General features: G+C 41.3%; 1 protein-coding gene across 1 annotated transcript in view; it reads left to right on the top strand.

Moving 5' to 3' along the window:
* The window catches only part of tex11 (testis expressed 11), a 330,058-nt gene that overhangs the window by 259,332 nt on the left and 46,457 nt on the right, over positions 1–24,269 (top strand). Inside the window, exons 19-23 of the mRNA XM_059651258.1 lie at positions 8,684–8,770; positions 10,364–10,434; positions 16,207–16,323; positions 22,108–22,186; positions 23,978–24,127. Coding sequence (XP_059507241.1) covers positions 8,684–8,770; positions 10,364–10,434; positions 16,207–16,323; positions 22,108–22,186; positions 23,978–24,127 — 504 coding nt within the window. The remainder of the gene's footprint in view (positions 1–8,683; positions 8,771–10,363; positions 10,435–16,206; positions 16,324–22,107; positions 22,187–23,977; positions 24,128–24,269) is intronic.

Here is a 24,269-nt window from a genome sequence, read left to right as displayed (position 1 = left end):
ATGGACCATGAAGGAAGAGTAGTAGTGAGAGGAACTTGTATAGTTAGGAAAACAGACAGGCATTTTTGCAGCAGCAGACGTGAATCCATGGCTTTGTGCTGTCTGCCTAAAGCCACAGTCAATGATGTTATTGAACAGCAGTCAGAATTTAAAGAGCCAGCAGGAACTTAGCAAGCAGGACCTGAAAAGTGCTAGTCTCCAGATTGCTCCCAGCATTACGTGCAAGTCTGTATAGCGTTAGAAACATTTGGAATTATGGAATATTGAAAATTGAAAGATGGAAGAGTTGGGTAATTAGGAGGTTGCAAGGATTTACTGTGCACTGTTTTGGAACTCAGTTCAAAAGGCCAAAGAGAATTGGGAACTATCTTCTCTTTACAAAGGCCAAGTGAATTTAGGGAAAAAAATTATAAGAGATTAGAGATTGCTTTTATGAGCCATAATTCCTGAACAGGTACACTGAGAAGGGGGCCTGTTGTTAGTAGCAACAGTCTCTGAATTGAAGTTTCTGTGACTTCTAGTAAATTGCTTTTGGTTAGTTAGAAAACTCCAAGGTGAATAGCAAATACAATCGCTTCTGAAAATTCGCAATTGGAGGAAAGCTGGTGAAGAGGAAGAGGTCTTTCTTTATCTCAGTAAGAGAAAGATTTTGAACATAAAACCATTTTAAAAGGCTCTTTTCCTGTTGAAGTAGTTTTGGAAAAAAATTCTGATCACTTTTCAGATATCAATATAGTATGGTTTCGCATCTAATTAGTATAGTTGTTTCCCATCTAATTCTGAAATCTGGTCTAGTGGTCTCCCAGTGCTTAGTGAAAAACAGCAGCTGATCTTCTGAATAGGAAACTGAAGGAACTACGAAAAGTGAGTTAATTCTAACTTTAATTTGGACAAGGGTGTTTTTGTATACCGCTGCAATCTCAGTTGTACTTGGAGTGCAGGTTCATAATTCCTTGAAAGTGGAGTCACATGAGGACAATATAGTCAAGAAGACATTTGGTCAGTGTGTTGAGTATAGGAATTGGAGGTCATGTTGTGGCTGTACAAGACATTGTTCAGGCCACCTTTGCAATACTGCTTTCAATTCTGGTATCCCTGATATAGGAAGGATGTTGTGAAACTTGAAAGAATTCAGAAAGGATGTTGCCAATTGTGGGATTCAGCAGAAACCCACAGGGCAGGAAAGAGTTAAAAGAAACTTAATTGTGTGAAAGAAACACAATTGTATCAGGGTTAAGGTTTCCAGCAGTTAGTTACAGGTCATTTTCAGGTATGTCCTGATAGGACAAACAAATTCCTTAAGGGAAACAGATACTAGTTGTTAAAGCACTGTAATAAGTGCACACTGTAAAAAAGAAACCTCTACTAATTATATTGAGGATCTGATAACTGTAATTCTTTGTATCTGGTACAATCTGGTATAAAAGGAAGCTAAATCTACTATCTGTAGAAAAAGAGAAGAGACAAAAAAGAGAGAGAGAGAGTTCCAGTTTGAGCTTAAAGCTCAGAACCATATAACAAAACAGCAAGTTCTCCAAATAAAGTCAACTGAAGGCCATTTTACCATCTCTCTGTCTCTTACTCTGGTTCGCGCTACAAGAAGAACCTCAACATCAGAGTTGGAGGGTTTGAGCTGTCGGGAGAGGCTGAATAGGCTGGGACTGTTTTTGCTGGGGTGTCAGAGGCTGTGGGGTGACCTTTATTGAGGTTTGTAAAATCATGAGTTACACGGATAAGGTAAATAGCCAAGATCTTGCCTTGGGATAGGCAAGAATTAAACTAGAGGGCATTGGTTTAAAGTGAGAGGGAGAAGATTTAAAAGGGACCTGAGGGGCAATGTTTGAATGCAGACGGTGGTGCGTGTATTGAATGAGCTGCCAGAGGAGGAGAAGGCTGGTATGGTTACAACGTTTAAAAGGCTTCTGGATGGGTATATGATTCTGAAGGGTTTGGAGGGATATTGGCCAAATGCTGGCAAATGGGACTAGCTTCATTTAGGACATCTGGTTGGTATAGACAAGTTGGACCAAAGGGTTTGTTTCCATGCTGTACATTCTGTGACTGTATAACTTTTCCAATTCCTTATGAGAGCAGGAAGCAGCACCAGTGACCTCATTGATGTACCAGTGAAAGAGTTGTGGGAAGGAGGCCAAGGAGGATTGGCAAAAGGAATGTTCCATATTCCCCACAGAGAGACAGGCATAACGGGACCCACACACACGCCTTTGAATTGGAAGAAGTGGGATAAGTTAATGGAGATGTTGTTCAAAGTGAAAATGAGCTTAGGCATGGGAGGGCTGTGATGGAGACTGTTCAGGTCTCCTTTCAAGAAAAAAGCCTTAGGAGCAACCTGATAAAGTTAAATGTATGGAGTGATTGCTCAGCTACGTGTGTGGAGAAGAGAATGTGGCCACGACCAGGAAACTGAACATTCTGGAACTGATCTAAAGTGGCAGAAGAATTACAACTGTACGAGGGAAGAAAAAATAGTGTCAGGGTATGAAGATTGGTTTGGTGCAGCATAAGCCTTTTATTTGCTGGAAAAGCTCAGCAGGTCTGGCAACATCTGTGAAGGAAAAAAGAGTTAATGTTTCGGGCCTGGTGACCCTTGTAGGAAGGTTCTGAGGAAGGGTCACCGGACCCAAAACATTAACTTTGTTTTTTCCGTCACAGATGCTGCCAGACTTGCAGAGCTTCTCCAGCAACTTTGTTTTTGTTCCTGATTTACAGCATCCACAGTTCTATTGAGCCTTTTATTTATCAGGTCTTGTGATGGGGGTGAATTGGCTGAATTCTATTTCCAATGTAACATTAAAATGTTGGGGCAAAGTAGAACTGATTAAAAATAAATTACCTGGTTGAAGACCTTATATAGTTATTTAAGATTTGGATGTGAGTTTGCTCGCTGAGCTGGAAGGTTAGTTTTCAGACGTTTCATCACCATTCTAGGTAACATCATCAGTGAGCCTCTGACGAAGCGCTGGTGTTATGTCCCGCTTTCTATTTATCTGGTTAGGTTTCCTTGGGTTGGTGATGTCAATTCCTGTTCTTTTTCTCAGGGGATGGTAGATTGGCTCCAAATCACTGTGTTTGCTGATGGAGTTCCGGTTGGATTGCCATGCTTCTAGGAATTCTCGTGCGTGTCTCTGTTTGGCTTGTCCTAGGATGGATGTGTTGTCCCAATCAAAGCGGTGTCTTTCTTCATCTGTGTGTAAGGATACGAGTGATAGTGGGTCATATCATTTTGTGGCTAGTTGATGTTCATGTATTCTGGTGGCTAGCTTTCTGCCAGTTTGTCCAATGTAGTGTTTGTCACAGTTCTTGCAAGGTATTTTGTAGATGACGTTTGTTTTGTTTGTTGTCTATATAGGGTCTTTTAAGTTCATTAGCTGCTGTTTTAGTGTGTTGGTGGGTTTGCGGGCTACCCTGATGCCAAGAGGTCTGAGTAGTCTGGCAGTCATTTCGGAAATGTCTTTGATGTAGGGGAGAGTGGTTATGGTTTCTGAGCCCGTTTTGTCTGTTTGTTTGAGTTTATTGCTGAGGAATCGGCGGACTGTGTTCCCTAGGGTACCCGTTCTTTTTGAATACGCTGTATAGGTGATATTCTTCTGCTCTTCGTAGTTCCTCTGTGCTGCAGTGTGTGGTCGCTCGTTGGAATAATGTTCTAATGCAGCTTCGTTTGTGGGTGTTGGGATGGTTGCTCCTGTAGTTCAGTGTTTGGTCCGTATGTGTTGTTTTCCTGTAGACGCTGGTTTGAAGTTCCCCATTGGCTGTTCGCTCTACTGTGACATCTAGGAATGGCAGTTTGTTGTTGTTTTCTTCCTCTTTTGTGAATGTTATGCCAGTAAGGGTATTATTGATGGTCTTGAAGGTTTCCTCTAATTTGCCTTGTTTAGTGATGACAAAGGTGTTATCCACATAGCGGACCCAAAGTTTGGGTTGGATGATTGGCAGAGCTGTTTGTTCGAGTCTCTGCATTACTGCCTCTGCTAAGAACCCTGATATCGGAGATCCCATGGGTGTACCATTGGTTTGTCTGTAGGTTTTGTTATTGAAAGTGAAGTGGGTGGTGAGGCATAGGTCCACTAGCTTGATGATGTCCTTGCTGATGAGGTTGGTGGTGTCTGGTGTATGTGTCTTCGGTTCTTCTAATAGTGTAGTCAGTGTTTCTTTGGCCAGGTTGATGTTGATGGATGTGAACAGGGCTGTTACATCAAAGGAGACCATTATTTCATCCTCTTCTATCTTGGTGTCTTTGGTGTTCAGGAATTCTTGGTTGGAGCGAATGGAGTGGTGTGAGTCTTCTACTAGGTGTTTTAGTCTTTGGTGTAGTTCCTTGGCTAATCTGTAGGTTGGTGTTCCAGGGAGCGACACTGTGGGTCTGAGGGGGGGCTCCTGGTTTGTGAATTTTTGGTAGTCCGTAGAAGCGTGGTGTGTTGGATCCATCTGGTTTCATTTTTTGGTTTCAAACCAGTGTCTACAGGAAAACAACACATACGGACCAAATACTGAACTACAGGAGCAACCAACCCAACACCCACAAACGAAGCTGCATTAGAACATTATTCCAACGAGCCACCACACACTGCAGCACAGAGGAACTACGAAGAGCAGAAGAATATCACCTATACAGCGTATTCAAAAAGAACGGGTACCCTAGGGAACACAGTCCGCCGATTCCTCAGCAATAAACTCAAACAAACAGACAAAACGGGCTCAGAAACCATAACCACTCTCCCCTACATCAAAGACATTTCCGAAATGACTGCCAGACTACTCAGACCTCTTGGCATCAGGGTAGCCCGCAAACCCACCAACACACTAAAACAGCAGCTAATGAACTTAAAAGACCCTATATAGACAACAAGCAAAACAAACGTCATCTACAAAATACCTTGCAAGAACTGTGACAAACACTACATTGGACAAACTGGCAGAAAGCTAGCCACCAGAATACATGAACATCAACTAGCCACAAAATGATATGACCCACTATCACTCGTATCCTTACACACGGATGAGGAAAGACACCACTTTGATTGGGACAGCACATCCATCCTAGGACAAGCCAAACAGAGACACGCACGAGAATTCCTAGAAGCATGGCATTCCAACCGGAACTCCATCGACAAACACATTGGCTCCAAATCAATCTACCATCCCCTGAGAAAAAGAACCGGAAATGACATCACCAACGCAGGAAATGACATCACCAACCCAAGGAAACCTCACCAGATAAATAGAAAGCGGGACATAACACCAGCGCTTCGTCGGAGGCTCACCGATGATGTTACCTAGAATGGTGATGAAACGTCTGAAAACTAACCTTCCAGCTCAGCGAGCAAACTCACGTCCAGAACCTCTATTTAAGATTTGGTTGGTACTCTGGTGAGCAGCCCTGGCTTAGTGCAGAACAATTCTGCACCTTATCATTTTTGAGGTCTTCGATCTTTCTTTTGTTTTGCTGGATGTCTTATTCACCGTCTGGTTAAACATTTTTGTTTATTCCTTCATGGAATGTTGGTTTTTCCAGCTAGTTTATTGAACAAACCTAGTTATCCTTGAGATGGTGGTGAGCTACTGATTTGAACCAATGGAATTGAATTTGATATAGTTATACCCACAATGCTATTAGAGAGGCATTCCAAAATTTGGAACCAGTGACACTGAAAAATGGTGATGTTTTCCCAAGCCAGGATACTGAGTGGCCTGGAGAAAAACTTGCTGCTGGTGGTGTTCCCATGTATGCTCCTTGTATCCTAAATGGTAGATTCGCACATTTGGAAAGTGCTGTATAAGGAACCTCTGAGAATTTTTGCAATGCATCTTGTATATAGCTGCTACTGCATCAGTCATGGAAGGATTGAATGTTTGTAGGTGGCATGCCAATCATGTGGGGTGCATTGACTGAATTTGAATGTGAAACTTCTTAAATGTTAGAGCTGCACTCGTCCAGGCAAGTCGAGTGTATTCCATTGTACTCCTGATTTGTCTTTGGGTGTCAAAGTAACGACAAATAACTTTCAAGTAACGACAAATTACATGTCCTTTAATGTTGAGAGATAGCAACAATCAGTAAGACTGACCATTAATATTGTGTGCTGTTAAGATTAAAGAGTCCTTGAGGCTTCCCTCAGGATATCATCTGTCATGATAGCTGATAGGTAGGGAGAAAATCTCAGAAATTTATAGAGTCATTAGAGTTACACAGTACAGAAATAGACCCTCTAGTACAGTTTAGCCATGCTGACCAGAAGTTCTGTACTGATCTAGTCCCTTTTGCCAGCATTTGGCCCATGTCTCTCTAAGCCATTCCTGTTCATGTACCATCCAGTCTTTTCGAGCCTTTCATCATCTGTAACCCATTGATATTTCAGATTGTACATTTTATTCAGTTGCCCTGTCCTAAAACATCAACGAACCAGTGGAAGACAGTACATTGTGTAGAGATTTTGCAACTATCCACTCTGCTCTGGGAGAGAATGAAGTGAGCTACCCATTGCGTATCTTCTAGTTTTGAATGGCAGTACTGTTCCTTGAAAATTTCCCTTCCAGTGATGTGTGGAAACATCCCTTTTTCTACGCTGTCAACACAATAAAGATAAAAGTGTGCATGATGTGTGCAAGCCACGCCCTACCACATTCTCTGTACATTCCTTTTAGGCTCGTTGTTGTATGCATTAAAATGCAACATCTTAGCTGCAATCTTCTGTGCCTGGAGGGCCATATCTGTTGAGATTCTCCTTCCCAGACTGTTTGCTGAAACTGTTGTAAGGTTTAACATCGTAGACGAGGGAAGGGGCCAGAGCCATGATTTCTGGAGTACCCTGAGCACATGTTTCTGTGAGTATTGTGTACTGCTCCTCTTCCCTTTGGGTATTGTCTCTGAAAGGAAGACGCACGTGAAGTAAGGCCATGAGAGATAGAAAGAACTACCGATGCTGGAGTCAGAGGTAACAGTGTGGAGTTGGAGGAATATGGCAGGCCAGGCAGCATCAGAGGAGGAGGAAAGGTGGGATCCCCAACTCCACCCCTCCTTTCTCTATTTATTTCAGAGCTCCCTTCTCCCCCCCCCTCCCCATTTCTGAAGATGGGTCCCAACCCGAAATGTCAGCTTTCCTGCTCCTCTGATGCTGCCTGGCCTGCTGTGTTCCATCAGCTCTACATTGTGTTATAAAGTGAGGTCAAGGCCCCTCTCCTTGCCATTGAATGCAAATCTGGTAGGTACTGATCATGATGGGCATGGCCTTCCATGGAGGCCATCACCCTGCCATGGAGGCAGCCAAATGCAAGTTCGAATTATCAGGGTACTGATGATGATATTGTTTCCTCAATCCTTTGGTGCAATCTACTGAGTACTTTTGACATGCTTGTTTATTGCTTGCATGTCTTTATGTGTATTGTGAAAGACATATCTCTGGTCAAGATTGTGGCTTCATCTACTGCCTGGGTTTGGGCAGGTGCTTGATTTCTGGTAGTTCTGAGTGTCAGAGACCTGGAGCATTTCTTGCTGAACTATCAGCGGAATCACGTCAACAATCTGCTCATCAAGTCGAATTTAGTTATAGCGCCCTGAGATGTTGGAGGGTGCGGATGAAAACCTGGCTGATTATTGATGCAGCCTCATAAGAATTAGTGACTTCTTCCTCCGTAAGTGGCGTTTAAAGTCTCTTGTGTTTGTTTAATCTTAGGGGAGATTTGTTAGCTGTTGCCAGTATCTGCATAGGAGAAGAAAGATATTTAGCTCTATAAGAGGGGTAAAAACCTGTGCAGATTAAGGATGAGTTTGCATTGGTAGTAATACGAGAGCATTGCAACATAGCACAATGAAGCTTAATGGCTTATTGCCCCTACAGCAATGTCTGTCATTACCTCGATCCAGTATCATCTTATCAGTAGCCTGAATTGTGCTTCTTGACCTTCAATATTAAATCTTTTTGATATCTTTTTAATCTTCAGATCTGCTTGTTGACAATACATTTTCCAGCTCATGATTTTTCTTTAGAACAACCATAACACCACTAAGGGTTCCCTATATTTTGAGGGCAGTAGTAAATATTGTTAGATTTTTACTTCCATCTACTATGTTATCTGCCATATTCTTAAAATGCTCAGCTGTATTAATTGTCTAATGCCATGTTATATTACACTTTGGTTGTGTCGCTGACTTGGAATTTGGCTCATTGCATTACAATCAAACTTTTTGAAAAGGTACTTATAATGTTGATACACAAAATATTCATATTTTATGTTTTACCATTTATTGCTGTAATTGTACAACGGTTAACTGATGTTAATTGCTGATGTTTAGTTAAAACAAAGATTTGTCTTTATCTGCAACATGTAAATTTAGTAGTTTTGTTTCAACTCCTTTAGAGCCTGATGAAAACCTTTAACTTACCAGTCAAGTTGTTTGTTTCTTTTATGTTTTGGCTTCACATTCTTGTGTTTAGCTAACAGTTAATGTGACGTTGTGAAGAATTGATGGCGTATTGAATTTGGGAAATTGTATGCGGAAAATTCAGATTTGGCAGTTTTAATTCTTTTAAGGTTATTTCATGTAACTTTCACATATTTAACTTCATTAATGATCAAAAAGAATTGTAAACAAATTTCTTGCTGTTACAAAGAGCATATGCAAGAATTCTTGCTGTATAAAAATTATTTATGCAATTTTTTTTAGCTCATGAAAAACTAGTAGTTCACCTAGCTGAAGGAAAGATAACTGCTGAGCTGAGAAGTAGTGAAGCAAATTGGTTTCGAAAAATAGGTAAAGAAAAGTTTTTGTTAAATATTAGCAAGCATGTACGTCTACATACTAGGAAAACTTCAGTGTCCAAAGGCTCAGGCCTAAACAATGTCAGAACTATTTGATCAAACAACTGTTGGAACATTCAGTGTTTAACTCATTTGTAACTATGATTAAAGTTTCCATCAAATATGTTGTACTAGTATGTGTGTTGCACTAGACTTGGGACAGGATGAAAGGGGTAAAATTAAACATTGGTTAGGCATTAGAAAGGAAAATTAGATAGACTGAAATGCTGGTGGTCAGTTTACTGCTATGATTCCCATACACCCAAACCCTCAAACAAATGTGTTTCAAATAGCATGCAAGCCCTTCACACAAACAGGCAAGCAATGTCATTGAAATTTGCATTTGGTGTCTAATTAAATAATTTAGATCCTGATTAAATTTTAACTGGCAGCAGTGGGTTTAACATCTGATGCTAATCTCCTTGGGGAAATTCAGGGAAGAGAATCAACAGACCCACAAGGGAATTAATAAAATGATTTTTTTTAATGTCTTCTGACCTCAGTCCAAGCTGTTGACCTTGACTTCATTCACTAAAGGTGAGGTAGAGAAAAGCTGCATTGTGACCCTGTCACTTCTTGGCTAATTAAAGCGTTGTTTAATGGGAATCAACTGCATTACAGTGATTCTGAATGAGCTAAAGACATTTTTTCTTTACAGTCTGTGAAAGAAGCATTATTTGCACACATATATGAAACAAATGTCTTTTTATCTTAAAACATGTTTGAATTTTCTTTTTGTTACTTGAGCGTTCTTTTTAGACTACTTCTTGCCAAGATGGTGTTTGTATTTTCAGCGTCCAAACCTGTCTAAATAAACATAAAGTCACGGGAATGCTATAGATCTGAAATAGAAACAAAAAGTGCTGGAGAAACTCAACAATTCAGGCAGCATTTTGTTGAGATAAAATAAAGCACTTCCTGTTTCACCAGCTAGAATGTGCAATCAGCTTCCCATCTGCAAAGAGCTATTGACAGCTACAGCAAAATCTTTTCATGGGCTAGTTTATGAACCACAACCACCTACCCTGACCCAGTGGGATGGTCTCTGTACTGAAATCCCAATCATCTGAGCAACTATTTCCACAGTTTCGAAAGGCATTTTCTGTCTCTTGCAGAGCTCTTCAGCTTCTTTACTTGGACCAATCTGTACCTTTTTAACCTTACAATGGGATTCAACCTCTGCCCTGAGGCAAGGCCTGACGCTTCAAAACTGGATGCATTCTGTACCTTAAAATGTTAAAATATTCAGTTTTAGTTTGGCCCAAAAATCAAAATGCAAAGGTTACCCCCCAGCTGCATTTTGGACCTTGTGCCCTTTTGAGGCAGTAGCACTGTAAATGGTAAGTGCATTGATTTGAAAATCTTTGACAAATGTGCAAAAGAGCTGAGAATTTGCTATGATTCAAAAAACCAATTAATTTGATCATAAATTCATTGAGTGACAAGTTCCAGTGTTTTTAACTATAGCTACAAAGCTCGTGTAAATATTTGGATTTTTTTCTTTTACAAACCTATACATGATACCGATGTGTTTTGTGTTTGTAAGCCTGGAATTTAGCTCTGCAGTGTGAGAACTGCCCAAGCAGAATGAGAGACTTCTTCATTCTTTCTTATCAGGTAAGTTGAAGCTGTATCTTAAGTTTTTTGTTGTGTGCCATTGTGATAGCTAAAAAGTGGATGCATAAGATACAATCTGCTCCAAAAATGCCAGCAAAGATGCCTGTTTTCTTGATATGCAAGCTGGAAAATCTAGTCCCTTACAACAACTTTCAATAGAAATATTTGTTAATCTCCCATGGTAAATCAGGGGATAAGGTGCATAAAAATTGTTGGTTGAGATATTCATTTATGGTTTGGGCTGAAACTTACTGCAACAGATCTGAGCTGAAGAGTGGAGAGATGTTCCTTCCCTTCATACCATGAATCAGCATCAGAAGTAGCAGTGGATAGGACTGGATTTGCTCTCCACAGATGCTGCCAGACTTGCTGAGCTTTTCCAGCTGTTTCCAGTTTTGACTCTGATTTACAGGATCTGCAGTTCTTTCAGCTTTTAACACGTCTTGGGAGCTGAATAGGATTTGAGTTTGATGGGGTTTGAGTGAGAGTTTCTCCTTGGAATGGAGAGATAATGGAAATCAGGAAGAAGACTGGGCAAGTGAAATTGAATTGCAAAAGGGGTCAGGATTGTAAAATATCTCTTAAACTCTGACAGGCAGTGATAATATGATTACTGTTGGGTGAATGTTGAACTTGGAATGGAGCAGCAGAAATAATTGAAGTGAATGTTAGCAACTGAAGGAAGCATTTCTATTAGAGTTGAAAGTAACCACAGTGGATGAAGCTGTCCCTGGGATTGGGGTGAGGAATGCTGAAAATAAATTGTTGCTGCAAGTGGTGATAAAGTGGCTAATGGGAATTGAGATCAGAAAGTGCTGTTGGGAAAAGCTTAAAGAACAAAATAAAACCTGAGCACGGACACAGAATTTGAAGGTAAAATGATTTTGGAGCAGGGTTGGATTGATGTAGAAGAGCTGAACCATTTTGAACCTTGTTTTTCTAAATAGTAGTACTGGGAAGATGTAGAAAAGCTGCCACATTTTTCAAAAATGTTCAGACAAATATGAGATGATCTCCGAACAAATGTGAGGTGATGCGTTTTGGAAGGCCATGTACAGGTGGAAATTATACAGTGAATGGCAGAACCCTCAGGAGTATTGATATGCAGAGAGATCTGGGTGTGCAGGTCCACACATCACTGAAGGTGGCAGTGCAAATGGATAAGGTAGTAAAAAAGGCCTGTGTCATGCTTACCTTCATTGGAAGGGGCATTGCGTATAAGGATAGACAAGTAATGCTGCAGTTTTATAGAACTTTAGTTAGGTCACATTTGGAATATTGCATACAGCTCTGTTCAGCACGCTGGCTAAAGGATGTGGATATGTTGGAGAGGGTACAGAAAAGGTTTACCAGGATATTGCCTGTTATAGGGGATGTTAACTATGAAGAAAGGTTGGATAGACTGGGAGAGATAGTGGGAACTGCCGATAACAATGTATAGAGCTGAATGAACGCAGCAGGCCAAGCAGCATCATAGGAGCAGGATGAAGGGTCCAGACCCAAAACGTTCCTCCTCCTCTGATGCTGCTTGGCCTTCTGTGTTCACCCAGCTGTATACCTTGCAACCTGGTAGAAGTTTATAATATTTTGAATGGAATAGATATAGTGGAAAGTATGAAGCTTTTTCTCAGCGTGTAGGGATCAATTACGAGGGGACACAGGTTCTAGGTGCAGAGATGGTGGGGGGCAGGGTGATGGTGGCAAGGCAGGTTTTCGCACAAAGGGCAGTGAGTGACTGGAACGTGCTGCCAGAGGAAGTGGTGGAAGCAGAAATAATAGCAGCTTTCAAGAAGCACCTGGACAAATAGGAAGGGAATAGAGGGAAAAGGATCCTACAAGTGAAGGCTGTTTTGATTTTGAAGGGAAAATGTGTCAGCGCAAGTTTGGAAGGCTGAAGGGCCTGTTTTGTTTTTTGGTGTACAGGATCTGTGGCCAAGTAAGGGGGAGCTCGGAACAAATTCAGGAGAAAAATAATTTATGCTGAAAGACAGGACTGAAAAAGGGCCATAATTTTGAAAATACTTTGTAATTCCTGTCGACCTTGAGCCGTTTTAAAAATAGACTGAAAATTTCAGGTAAAAGAAGCCAAATGTTTTGAGAATGGCGGAGAATCACGAGGGAGAAATAAAGAACACCATATGAGTCACTTTTGCTTATTTTCTCATCGTGAAAAGCCAGTTAGCAAATTGATACCTACTTAAGGACACCAATGCACTAATCTTCATAAATTTTTTTTAAGATTCCCTACAGTGTGGAAACAGCCCTTCGGCCCAACAAGTCCACACCGCCCCTTGAAGCGTCCCACCCAGAACCATCCCCCTGTAACCCACACACCCCTGAACACAATGGGCGATTTAGCATGGCCGATCCACCTAGTCTGCACATCTTTGGACTGCGGGAGGAAACCAGAGCACCTGGAGGAAACCCACGCAGACACGGGGAGAATGTGCAAACTCCACACAGGCAGTCGCCCGAGGCTGGGATTGAACCCGGGTCCCTGGTGCTGTGTGGCTGCAGTGCTAACCACTGAGCCACCGTGCCATCCCGTGTGTAAATGTGTAATTCCATTTTTGAACAATAGCAACCTAACTCAGTAACGAAAGCAGAAATTGCTGGAAAAGCTCAGCAGGCCTGGTAGCATCTGTGGTGAGAAAGCAGAGTTAACATTTGGGGTCACTTCTTCAGAACTGATGATAACTAGGAAAAGGTTGGTATTCATGCAGAAGGTGGGGTAGGGAAGGAATAAATGATATGTGGAGAAAAGCCCTAAGAGTGAGGAAAAAACAATTCGCTGTAAAGGTCAGCCCAGGAGAATGAATAGCAGCTGATGATGCTGACAATGGGTAATGTGTGGTACCAGCCCATGTGATGACATGACCTGGAGCGTGGGAATGGGGGAAGGTGCCCAAACCCTAAAATTTGTTGAAATCGATATTGAGTCCAAATTGCCAAGTGGAAAGTGAGGTGCTGTTTCTCCACCTTGTCCTGAACTCTGGGGCACTGCAGCATATATGAGACAGTGACATTGGTCAAGAAACATGGTGGAGCATCGAAATGGCAGGCAACTGGAAGGATTATTTTTGTGGACAGAACGTAGATGTTTTGTGGAGCGGTCACCCAATCTGCTCAGTGTGGAGATGACCACATCATGAGCAGCAAATACGGTAGACTAGATTGAGTGAAGTGCAGGCAGAGCGCTGCTTCAAGAAGGTGTGTTTGGGGCTTTGGTGAGGAGAGAGGAGGTAAAGGGGCAGGTGATACACCTGCAGTTGTAGGACAATGTGTATTGGGGGTCTGGATGAGATGTTAATGTGATAACATCCCATTGATTTCTATACTTATATAAATTAAAGTCTTTTATCTGCATTTGATTCCTATGCAGAGACTTCAGTTTATAGAAGTAAACTCTTATCTACCTACACGTAAGTACGCAGGCACTGCCCTGAAGCTTCCTGCCCAGCTAGGAATTCAGTGTAAAGCTTTTGTAACTCCTTATCTTCTCACACATAGGTATGCAGGCACTGTCTTAAGCTTCCTGTCTGAATTAAAATTAGAATCAAACTGTTTCAAATAGGGTTAGGTGGGGAAAATTTGTAAAGGTGTGAAACCTCTAAAGCATGTAACTTCTGTTGCTGGCAAAGGGGCCAGGGCACTGACTTTGTTCTAGCCAGACAAACTGGCAACTTGAAATCACAATCTGTCCCGGACAACAACTCGAAATTGCCTCCTGCCATTAGCAGCTACTTCACTAGCAATCAATACTATATCCTGGTCTTTTACGTTGTTGTGGAATAATTGTTTAGTGTCCTGTTTTTGTCTGTTGTAGTAATTGTTTTATGTATCATGCCATTGTAAATTGTGAAATCGTTTTATGTATCATATCTTTTGTAAAGTATAAAAAGCGGGGACTGTCCTCTGCTCGGGGAGAATTACTTGCGTGACTCTGCACTCTGTGCTGGGTTAAGCACAGTGATTCTCCACAGCTTGTACTTGCTTGGTAATAAAAGGATTTGTGTTTTTCTAAACAGGTCAGTGTCTTGTTATTGCAGCAAGTCCGTGAGGGTCTCCGAAAACGAACTTGACATGGAGATGTGTTGGGAGTGGAGGAGAGGTTGAAGACCAGGGTGCCCCTGAGGGAATGATCCCTGCAGAACCCTAACAAGGGAGAGAGGAGAATGTGTCTGGTGGGGTCATCCACTGGAGTCACCAGAAATGGTGGCTAATGATCCTATGGATGTGGATAGTGGCTAGGTGGTAGGTGAGGAAAGGGAGATTCTGTGACTATTGTGGGAGTGGATAGACGAGATGAGGGCTGAAGTGCAGGAGATGGATTGGACCTGGCTGTGAGGGTGTGTTCACAAAGGTTCTGGGGAATTCTTAGTTGTGGAATAATGTGGGCATTTTGGAGGGCTCATTGTCGAAGTTGGTATCAGCAGATCAGATGCGACAGAGTTGGAGGATCTGGGGCAATGGAATAGAATCTTTAAGGAAGCAGATTGTGAGGAAGCATAGGCAAGGTTACGGTTGGAGTTGGTGGATTTGTAGTGTATATTGTTGGCCAGCATGTTTCCAGAAATGGAAGCAGAAGTATCAAGGAAGGAGTCAGAACTGGGCCTAGTGAAGGCGAGAATGAAGTGAATATTGGAAGCAAAATGGATAAACTTTCCCAAATCTGAATTAGAGAGGAAAGCAGCACTGATGATTCACCAACATACTGGAGATAAAGTTGCCCCACAAAGAGACAGACATAACTGGGGCCCATTCAGGTACTCGTGGCCACCCTTTGACTTTGAAAAAGTGAGAAGTATTAAATGTTGTTTAGGGTGAGGAAGAGCTCAGCCAGGCAGAGATGATAGTGAGGATGGGGACGGTTCAGGTGTTTTCTCTAGGAAGAAGCAGAGAGCCCTGAGAACATCCTGATTGGGGATGGACGGGTAAAGAGGAGGTGGCTGGAGCCCACAAACTAGAAGTAGCAACCTAATGCTCCTAATTATCCAGTAACTAGTTCAGGATCTAGCTCTCGTTGTTAATTGTGGAGGAATATAAGCACTTAGTGTTGAAATGCTTCATACAATTGGAAGAGTGTAAACTCTTCAAATCCTTTGAAGAGCTCCCATGCAAGCTCTCCTCCAAGCTGCTCACCATCCTAAATTGGAAACATATTGCTGTTCCTTCACAGTTGCTAGGTCAAAGTCCTGGAACATCTTTTCCAACAATATTGTGTGCTTACCTACAGCATGTGACTGTAACATACAAGAACGCAGATCATCCCAACTTCTCGTGGACAACAAATTCCAGTGACATTTGTTTCCTATGAGTGAATTGAATAAGAGGTTCACTTATCTCTCAATTTCAAGAGTTTCCCTCCAGCAACTTACTTTCACCTTTTTGTTTTTGGATAAGGGTGAGCTATTTTCTGTATGCTAGGAATTGCAGCAATTCTTTAATCAAAGAAGATTTGAACAGATGAGTAAATTGGATGGTGAATGAGGAAGAGACGAAAAATACTAGCCGTAAGATTTTTAAGTGCTTTTACCATCATGATGAAAACTGTCACATGTCGTTGATTATTTAAGTATGTGGAAAGGAAACACAGTTTTAAGTCAATGGAAAAGAAAATAAGGTGAATTGTATAGTGGGGAGCCTGTTATTCTTCTTCTATCAATTTTTGGACTAATATGAGTATTCCACCACCAAATTTGAATTTCAAATGCATATTTGTTATTTCTGATCTTTGAACAGAGCATGTAAGTGCAGCATATTTCTGTTTAGCTTTCACAGATGGTCTCAACCGACAAGGCCATTCTAATTGGTCAAAAGACTTGTTTATTAATGGCTGCAGCGGCTAGTCTGGAGATCAGTCGAAAAGCACCAAATACCTCAGACCAGGTGAGACAGGCTTAAATTTGAAAGTGTAGCTGTATGGATGCAGTGTAAGTTGTAAAATAGCCGCAAAAATTCTATTTACCAGACTAATCAGTTATCTCAATTAATATCAGGAAGTAGGTGCCATTTTCTGAGATTTAATAACCCAACCGTAACTGACTATAAAAGAAGTAATTAATTATTTACAAAAAGTATTGGGATTTCAAGTAGAAATGCAGTTTAGTTTCTGAATTTGTGGATGACTCCAAATTGGGATTTGCACTCTTCTAATAACTTCATAAAATATGGAAGATTGTTGTAAACTTTCAAAATGGTAGGTAATGGGCAAATGAACTTAATTTCAATAAGCAGAAAACTGTGCATGCGTGAATTAAAAATAAAGTGCCAGAAATGTTCAGCCAATCATGCAGCAACTGTAGAGAGAGAAACAGAGTCAGAAATTTCAGGTTAATGATGTTTCATTAAAATTGGAAATGATCATAGATTTTGACCAAGGGATGGGTGCAACCAGAATAGAAGGAAAGTTTGAGAATGAATGACAAAAGAATAGTCTTAAAGGGCCGAAGGGAATGATGATAGGGCAACTAAAGAAGCGAAAGAGCAGAAATCCTGCCGTTTGAAAATAAGAGAAAATAATGAAGAAAAGAAAAGAAAATCAGGAGTCAGAGTTTGCACTCAAATTATTGAACTCAATATTAAGTCTAGTAGGCTGGAATGTACCTGACTGAAAGATGAAATGCTATCCCTCATGCTTATGGTGAGCTATGCTGGAACACTGCAGTGGCCAAGGAAAAAGATATCAGGGTGAGAGCAAGGTAAAGAATTAAAATAAGACTCCGCTGGTAGCTCGGAGTTTAATATTTGTGCTCTCAATTGAGGTGCTTTGCAAAACGATCACCCAATCTTTGTTTGTTCTTCCCTGTCGAGAGATCACATTGTAAACTCTAAATGTATATAGACTCAGTTGAAAAAAATACATTTCAATTGCTTTTCCATCTGAAGCGAGCATTTAGGACTTTAGAAGTTTAGTCGATAAAAGGAAAAGTGCTGCACCTCAGTTTGCATGGAAAAGTGCAATGGAAGGAGACAGGCTGCTACGGATAATTGAGGAGCAGAGCGCGTACAAATTGAATGGTCACTTCAGAATCCTGAAAGGAATCCTGAAAGGAGGAGGAAAGGTGTGTTTGGTGATTGCGTTATGCTGAAAGTGGAGGAAATGGCAGAAAATAATCTGTTGAATATTCGGACACCTGGTGTGGATCTGAACACAAAGGGAACTCTGTCGTAGTTTTAGGATGGATTCGACACATTGCTGTAAAGCACTTTGCTACATCAGTGTCATATCTATAGCATATGCCAGCAACTTGGACAGCAAATACACTGCATCAAGTAATTGTCCTCATCTGAAAATCAAAGGAAACCACTCCTTTGTGGGCTTAAGAGCGATTGTCATCATTCGTGGGGTCCCGCTGCAATTAGTTGAGGGTTCATCTGATTCTTGTTCGGGTTAGGCCAATTTTTCTGCCAGGAAACTGAGGGATCTATTATGGTGGAAATGGTTGGAAGAATAATTATTGGTTATGGTTGAGCAGCAGAGGAAATACCATGCCTGCTGTGAGTGGGATGGAAGTGCAGAGGGCAGGTTGAGTTAATAGTTTTGGAAGATGAGGTGAATGAAAGGAAATTAATATGAAATAATGCATGGAATAATGGGTCGAAGTCTCTCAGACTTAGAGATGCGTATGTGTTGACAGATTTAGTCATTGGTGGCCTGAGAGTACGAGGAAGATTAGGCACCTACTCTTACAGAGTGCAGGAGATTATTAACCTTCTCTTTACACTGCTGTACGTTGTGTTTCACCAGGGGATTACGATGCATTGGGCTGCCATCTTGGTCTAGGCAGGCTGAGTCTCATGGTGTGGTCTCCTTTGTTGGACAGTGGGCAAAAACACTGCCATTCTTCCTGCCACCCCATTCACCAGGCCTTCTAGGTTCCTGGGGTGGGGGGAATCTGAGGAGCTAGTCAACACAGGCCATGGCACTGTCCACCATGAATTTAACCTAGAAAAATGCTTTGCCCAGAAATTCACCCCCCTGGTTTGCCAACATTTATAAACTTTATGCTTTCTGCCAGAGTGGGTACCTTCACAGTTGCCCACATTTTATTCTGTCTACCATGTTAAACGTACTTTTCCACCTTTGACCCTATCCAAATACTTTTGCAGCATTCCCTTCAAAATTCCCTTCACTTTGAATTGGTAATGTAGATTAAAGGATAATCAAAAGTGATGCAGTGACACATATTTGAGGGAATGTTTCCAGTGAGTTACAAAAAATTTGAGGGGACAGATGCACTATTCACACTTAACTAGCAATGTTAAAGATAGTGTCAAACTGAGAAAAACTGTATGATTCAGTAAATAAGGAAAAATTAGAGTTAAAAAGAAAGCTAGATAGAAATATTAAGACATATTGTGTTTTTTAAAATATGTATTTTAAGAAGAAGACAACAAAGTGACAGTTTGGTGCTATAGAAAGTGAGACTGTAGAATTAATAATGGAAAATAAGGAAATGGCTGTCCTTCACAATAGAGGATGCAAATAATATCCTGAAAGCACCATTAGAATGGGAAATAGAAGTAAGGGACGAACTCAGGAAAATCATAATCACCAAAGGAGTGATATTTTGTAAATTGTGGAACTGCAGGTTGATAAGTGTATGGCTTCTGATGGACTTCATTCCTAGAGTTTTAAAAGTAATGGCTTGTGAGTTAGTTAATTCATTGGCTTTAATTTTCCCAATCTCTGATCCCTGATTCAGTGATGGTCCCAATTGGTTGGAAAACAGCACTTTCAGAAAGAGGAGGAGTCAGTAAGAAGAGAACTACAGACTAGTTAGTCTAACAGCTGTCACAGAGAAAATATTAGCAGATACTATTAAGTGGTATACCACTTGGAGAGGTTCAAGATAATCAGATAGCATCAGCATAGTTTTCGTAGAATCCCCACAATGCGGAAGCAGGCCGAACAAGTCCACACAGACCTTCTGAAGATCATCCCTACTATACCCCAGCCCTTAACCCTATTCCTGTATTTCCCATAGCTAACACACCTAACCGGCACATCCTTGAACACTATGGACAATTTAGCACAGCCAATCCACCTAGCTTGCAGATCTTTCAACTGTGGGAGGAAACTGGACCACCCAGCGAAAACGCACGCAGAGAATGTGGAAATTCCACACAGTCAGCTGAGGCTGGAATTAAACCGGGGCCCTGGCGCTGTGAGGTAGCAGTGCTCAGGGAAATCACATTTGGCCAAACAGTTGGAGTTCTTTGAGTTATTAATATATACTGTAGGTATAGGGGGACCATTTGATGTACTGTAGTTGGATTTCCTTTGTGGACCATTTTGCGGGCTGAAAATAAAAACTCATTTTTGCACTTGTCTGACTGCTTGTTTGCATGTAATGTCCCACTACTGGAAAATAATGAGATACAGGTAGCCAGTGGGGACTGCGGACTCACAGGATGCTTAGATGGGAAGTATCTAAGGGCAGGTAGAGTGTGTGGCATGTTTGAACAGCGACTAGGGTGAGAGAATGGGCTTGCATGTGCAAGGGAGTGTCAGCTATGTGCTCTGTGTGTCTGTGACTTCGTGGCTGCTTTGCCCTTCCCCTGCCAGTGAGGAGCAACATTGAACCGCCAACACCTGCCTGGGTGCTCAGCAGCCGTTAACATATGGTGTGGGCACAAGCTTGTCAGTCTTTCCATGGGTATTATTTAAATTTCCCTAATTGCCTGATCCCTTATTTTCTTTGGTGTTTTGTGTAGCACCTTATCCAATGTGTTGTTGAAAATTCAAATACACTGCATCCACTGGTGTCCTCTTTTAAGTTCAAACAGTTACATGCTGAAAAATGTAACAGATTGGTCAGAAACGATTTCTTTATAATAAAACAGTGCAGATGCACCCTTATCTGTTTTTGACCTGGTATCCCTTCCCATTAATAAATTCTGGCATATTTCATACTGCTGATGGAGCTAACTAGCCTATTGTTCAGTATGTTCTTTATGCTTCCTTTGCTGAATAATGGGATTTTATTTGCTGCTTTCCAATCCAAGAATTCTCTTAGAGTCCAGTGAGTGAATAGATTGAACTCTTGAGTGTAAAGAAAGCATCCATTATCTTCTGTTTTAGGTAGAAGTTGACCCATTGAGCAACTTTTCCCACAGTACTAATGTTAATGTCCTGTGAATTGACATCATGATTTGAAACCCCTAATAGCTATACTACTGTTTCACTAAACATTTATTATTCTAATCTATTTGTCCGTGTGCCATTTCGCATTTGGCTCAGGTAACAATCTGGAAGTTAACACCTGTGAGTTCCTGAAATCAGTATCCTGCTCCTTCCCACTAAAGGTAAAGTTGCCAGAGACCCTGAGGACCATAGGGTTACTCTCTTATTCGAGAGAGACAGCTGGTGATGGGTTTAAACTGAGGGTTACTACATCTTAGGCAAGGAGCAAGGCTGAGAAGACAGGACCTTCTATGGTGACATCACAAACTAGCTGTCCAGCTGCCTAAGCTAACCAACTTCCTACCAACTGATTTGATTGTCTTCCTGTTGTATGCATAATGCATAATTTGCTTACCCACCTTGCCAACTTTGTTCCTGACCTCTCAAAAAACAAGAACCCTCTTATCTGTACAATAAGCGCAACAGTCTTCATTATAGTCATTTTCGTGATAATGGGAACTGCAGATGCTGGAGAATCCAAGATAATAAAATGTGAGGCTGGATGAACACAGCAGGCCAAGCAGCATCTCAGGAGCACAAAACAGCAACTCATTCCGCTTGGGAACCCTGCAGCCCAATGGTATCAATGTGGACTTCACCAGCTTCAAAATCTCCCCTTCCCCCACCACATCCCAAAACCAGCCCAGTTCGTCCCCTCCCCCCACTGCATCCCAAAACCACTCCAACCTGTCTCTGCCTCCCTAACCTGTTCTTCCTCTCACCCATCCCTTCCTCCCACCTCAAGCCGCACCTCCATCTCCTACCTAATAACCTCATCCCACCTCCTTGACCTGTCCGTCTTCCCTGGACTGACCAATCCCCTCCCTACCTCCCCACCTATACTCTCCTCTCCACCTATCTTCTTTTCTCTCCATCTTCGGTCCACCTCCCCCTCTCCCTATTTATTCCAGAACCCTCACCCCATCCCCCTCTCTGATGAAGGGTCTAGGCCCGAAACGTCAGCTTTTGTGCTCCTGAGATGCTGCTTGGCCTGCTGTGTTCATCCAGCCTCACATTTTATTATCATTATAGCACTCGCTCCTTTTATCTTTCGAACTCGCAGTAATACCTGCTGTTCCTGGAAAATTATGTCAGCTCATTAGCACAAGTAATGGTATCTGGTTTCAGGCTAATAGCCTCCAGTTAACTTTCTGTTGCTGCCCGGCATCTGCATCATAAGAGTCCAGGTACAGTTGCCATTCCATCTACCAAACCAACTGTATAAAGATTGACCAACATCAATTTGCACAGATTAAGATTTTGGTCTGGATTGAATAGACTGGAGGTCATTTTGTTTATGAAGACTTTGAATGCTATTATGGGCATAAACCCAGCATCTGCAGTCTTATGATCTGTGAAGTTTGGGTAACTATGCATTGTTTATACGCAAAAAATACGTTTTTGTCATGCTTTCTTCCACTCAGGTTAAAAATATTTAAACATATGCACACAGCCTTTTGTTTCATAATTATTATTTTCCTTAGATTGAAAGTCTGACTCAGGCACAGGAGCATATACAGGTTTGTTGGGACATTTGGACAACACTGAAATCCACAATAGGAGGTAAGTGACCAGGACAAGCCAGATATGTCAGACAAAATAATGTATTAGAGCAAATCTTGCTATTAGAGGCTTTGACTGCTGAAAGTATTATTCATAGATGTATTTGGGAATTATTCATTCATGTACATATCTAAGTACAATAATTCAGTTTATTTCCTGAGATTGAGTAATGGCGAACAAAATGCAATTTGCAGGAATTTAGACATTCAGGTACTAGTTAACAATTGTGATCAACCTGAATTAAAAATTTTATTTTAGAATTCCCATGCTTACTTTCAAAGTCCTGTCTCATTATACCTCTCCCTTTCTCTGAAATATCTTTCAGTCCTAAAAAATTACATGACATTTATGCTCTTCTCATTCTAGCCTCCTGTACAATCCAAGTTTTAATTGCTGCACCATTTGTTGCCATGCTTTTAGTTGTTATAGGCTTCATAGAGTGTACAGTTTTCCCAAGTGCAGTAGTGAACCATGGGATAATTTCCCAACTTCATCACCTGGAAAATAATCTGGTGGAGCGGTTCAGTCACCTCAGATAAAAACGAAATACTATTGTGGTGGTTGGAACAGGGGCTAAATGGATCATTGACTATGAGATCCTTGATTTGGGGTTGTTAACCCACGCCAATCAGCAAGCCCTGGTTGACAGATTTAAACAGAAGGATCAGAGAGTCTCCTCATCTTGGGACTCTCTGAGATGGCTGGTCAGACCCCATGTACAATAAAGGTTGACTTGGTGATAGGATACTGGCATTTGTACAGGTATATCAACTGTACATGCCAGAAAATAGAAAATGTTTGAAAAACCCAAATCCAGCAAGTATGACAGCACCGATGGAGATAGAAACAAACTTAATGTTGATCAGAACCAGAGTAGACAGAGCCATTTTCTCATTTTTACACCAATCACTTACATAGAACATAGAAAAGTACAGTACAGCACAGTACAGGCCCTTCAGCCCACGATGTTGTGCCGTGGAATAATCCTAATCCAAAAATAAAATAACCTAACCTCCATTCCCCTCAATTCACTGCTGTCCATGTGCATGTACACCTACTTTATATCTCTACCTCTCCTTTAGTACAATTAGCACAATGAGTCGTCTACTCTGTGCCCCTTCACCATCTTTCTACTTGCAGCTTGTCCCTTTCTCACACCAGGATAATAACCATCATTTTCAAATTCCCTTCAGCTCTAAAGAAGTCATGTTGTACTCGAAACATTAACTCCATTTTTCTCTCCACAGAAACTGCCAGATGTGTGGGTTTCTCAAGCTGTTTTTATTAGGAAACCTGTCCAGTTTAATTCTGCTGATTTGAAGAGAATTTGCTGAGTTCTATGATGGACTACAGATGCTTTCCACCAGATTTCCATTCATGTAGTGGACAGAAATTTACCCAAGAGTCATTCCTTGAACTTATTTCTCCAACATCTTCAATCTAAATGAAAGAATCTAATATTGTAATTTCTGTAGTTTCTGCAAAGGCACTGTGTAAGGCACATTTATAACTTGATGGCTGTGGAAGATGTGTGATCATGAAGGAAGCTCCTTGCATTACAGTGCTTACAGTGCTGAATATTCCTTTTTATTGTAGTATTTCTTTAGTTTTCCATTGGTTGTTCTAATTAAAGCTCCACTATTTGGTGTTCAGTGCCAAGGTGGCAGTATTAAAATTAAGTCCGATGATCTGTGTACTTTAAAATGTACCAAGATTATCATTTAATTTTAACAATGTGTACCTAACTATGACCATTTAATGTGAGACTGCTGTGAATGTGTTTTTCTGCAGGTGATGTCTCAAAAGACCCAACGGAAACCCTTTTACTTCTGTATGAGTTTGAAGCCAGGGCTAAGCTGAATGATCCCAAGATAGAGAATGTATTGGAGAAAGTGTTGCACCTTCAAAAGATAGAGCCCAAAACACTGGAAACCTTGGCATGTAAGCATGAAGCATTTCAACCCTGATGAATATTTTGGCTAAGTTTCATAAGATGGAGTAATAATTCTATGTAATGAATGAACATTAATGTGCACGGTTGTGGGTTTCAGTGCACAAGCAGGACTGACTGGATTGTTGTGAG

The sequence above is a fragment of the Stegostoma tigrinum genome, chromosome 15 (genome assembly GCF_030684315.1).
Source record: "Stegostoma tigrinum isolate sSteTig4 chromosome 15, sSteTig4.hap1, whole genome shotgun sequence".
In the NCBI taxonomy this organism is placed as follows: domain Eukaryota; kingdom Metazoa; phylum Chordata; class Chondrichthyes; order Orectolobiformes; family Stegostomatidae; genus Stegostoma; species Stegostoma tigrinum.
The sequence above is the reverse complement of the archived record's forward strand: the minus strand, read 5'-3'. Positions and strand labels throughout refer to the sequence as shown.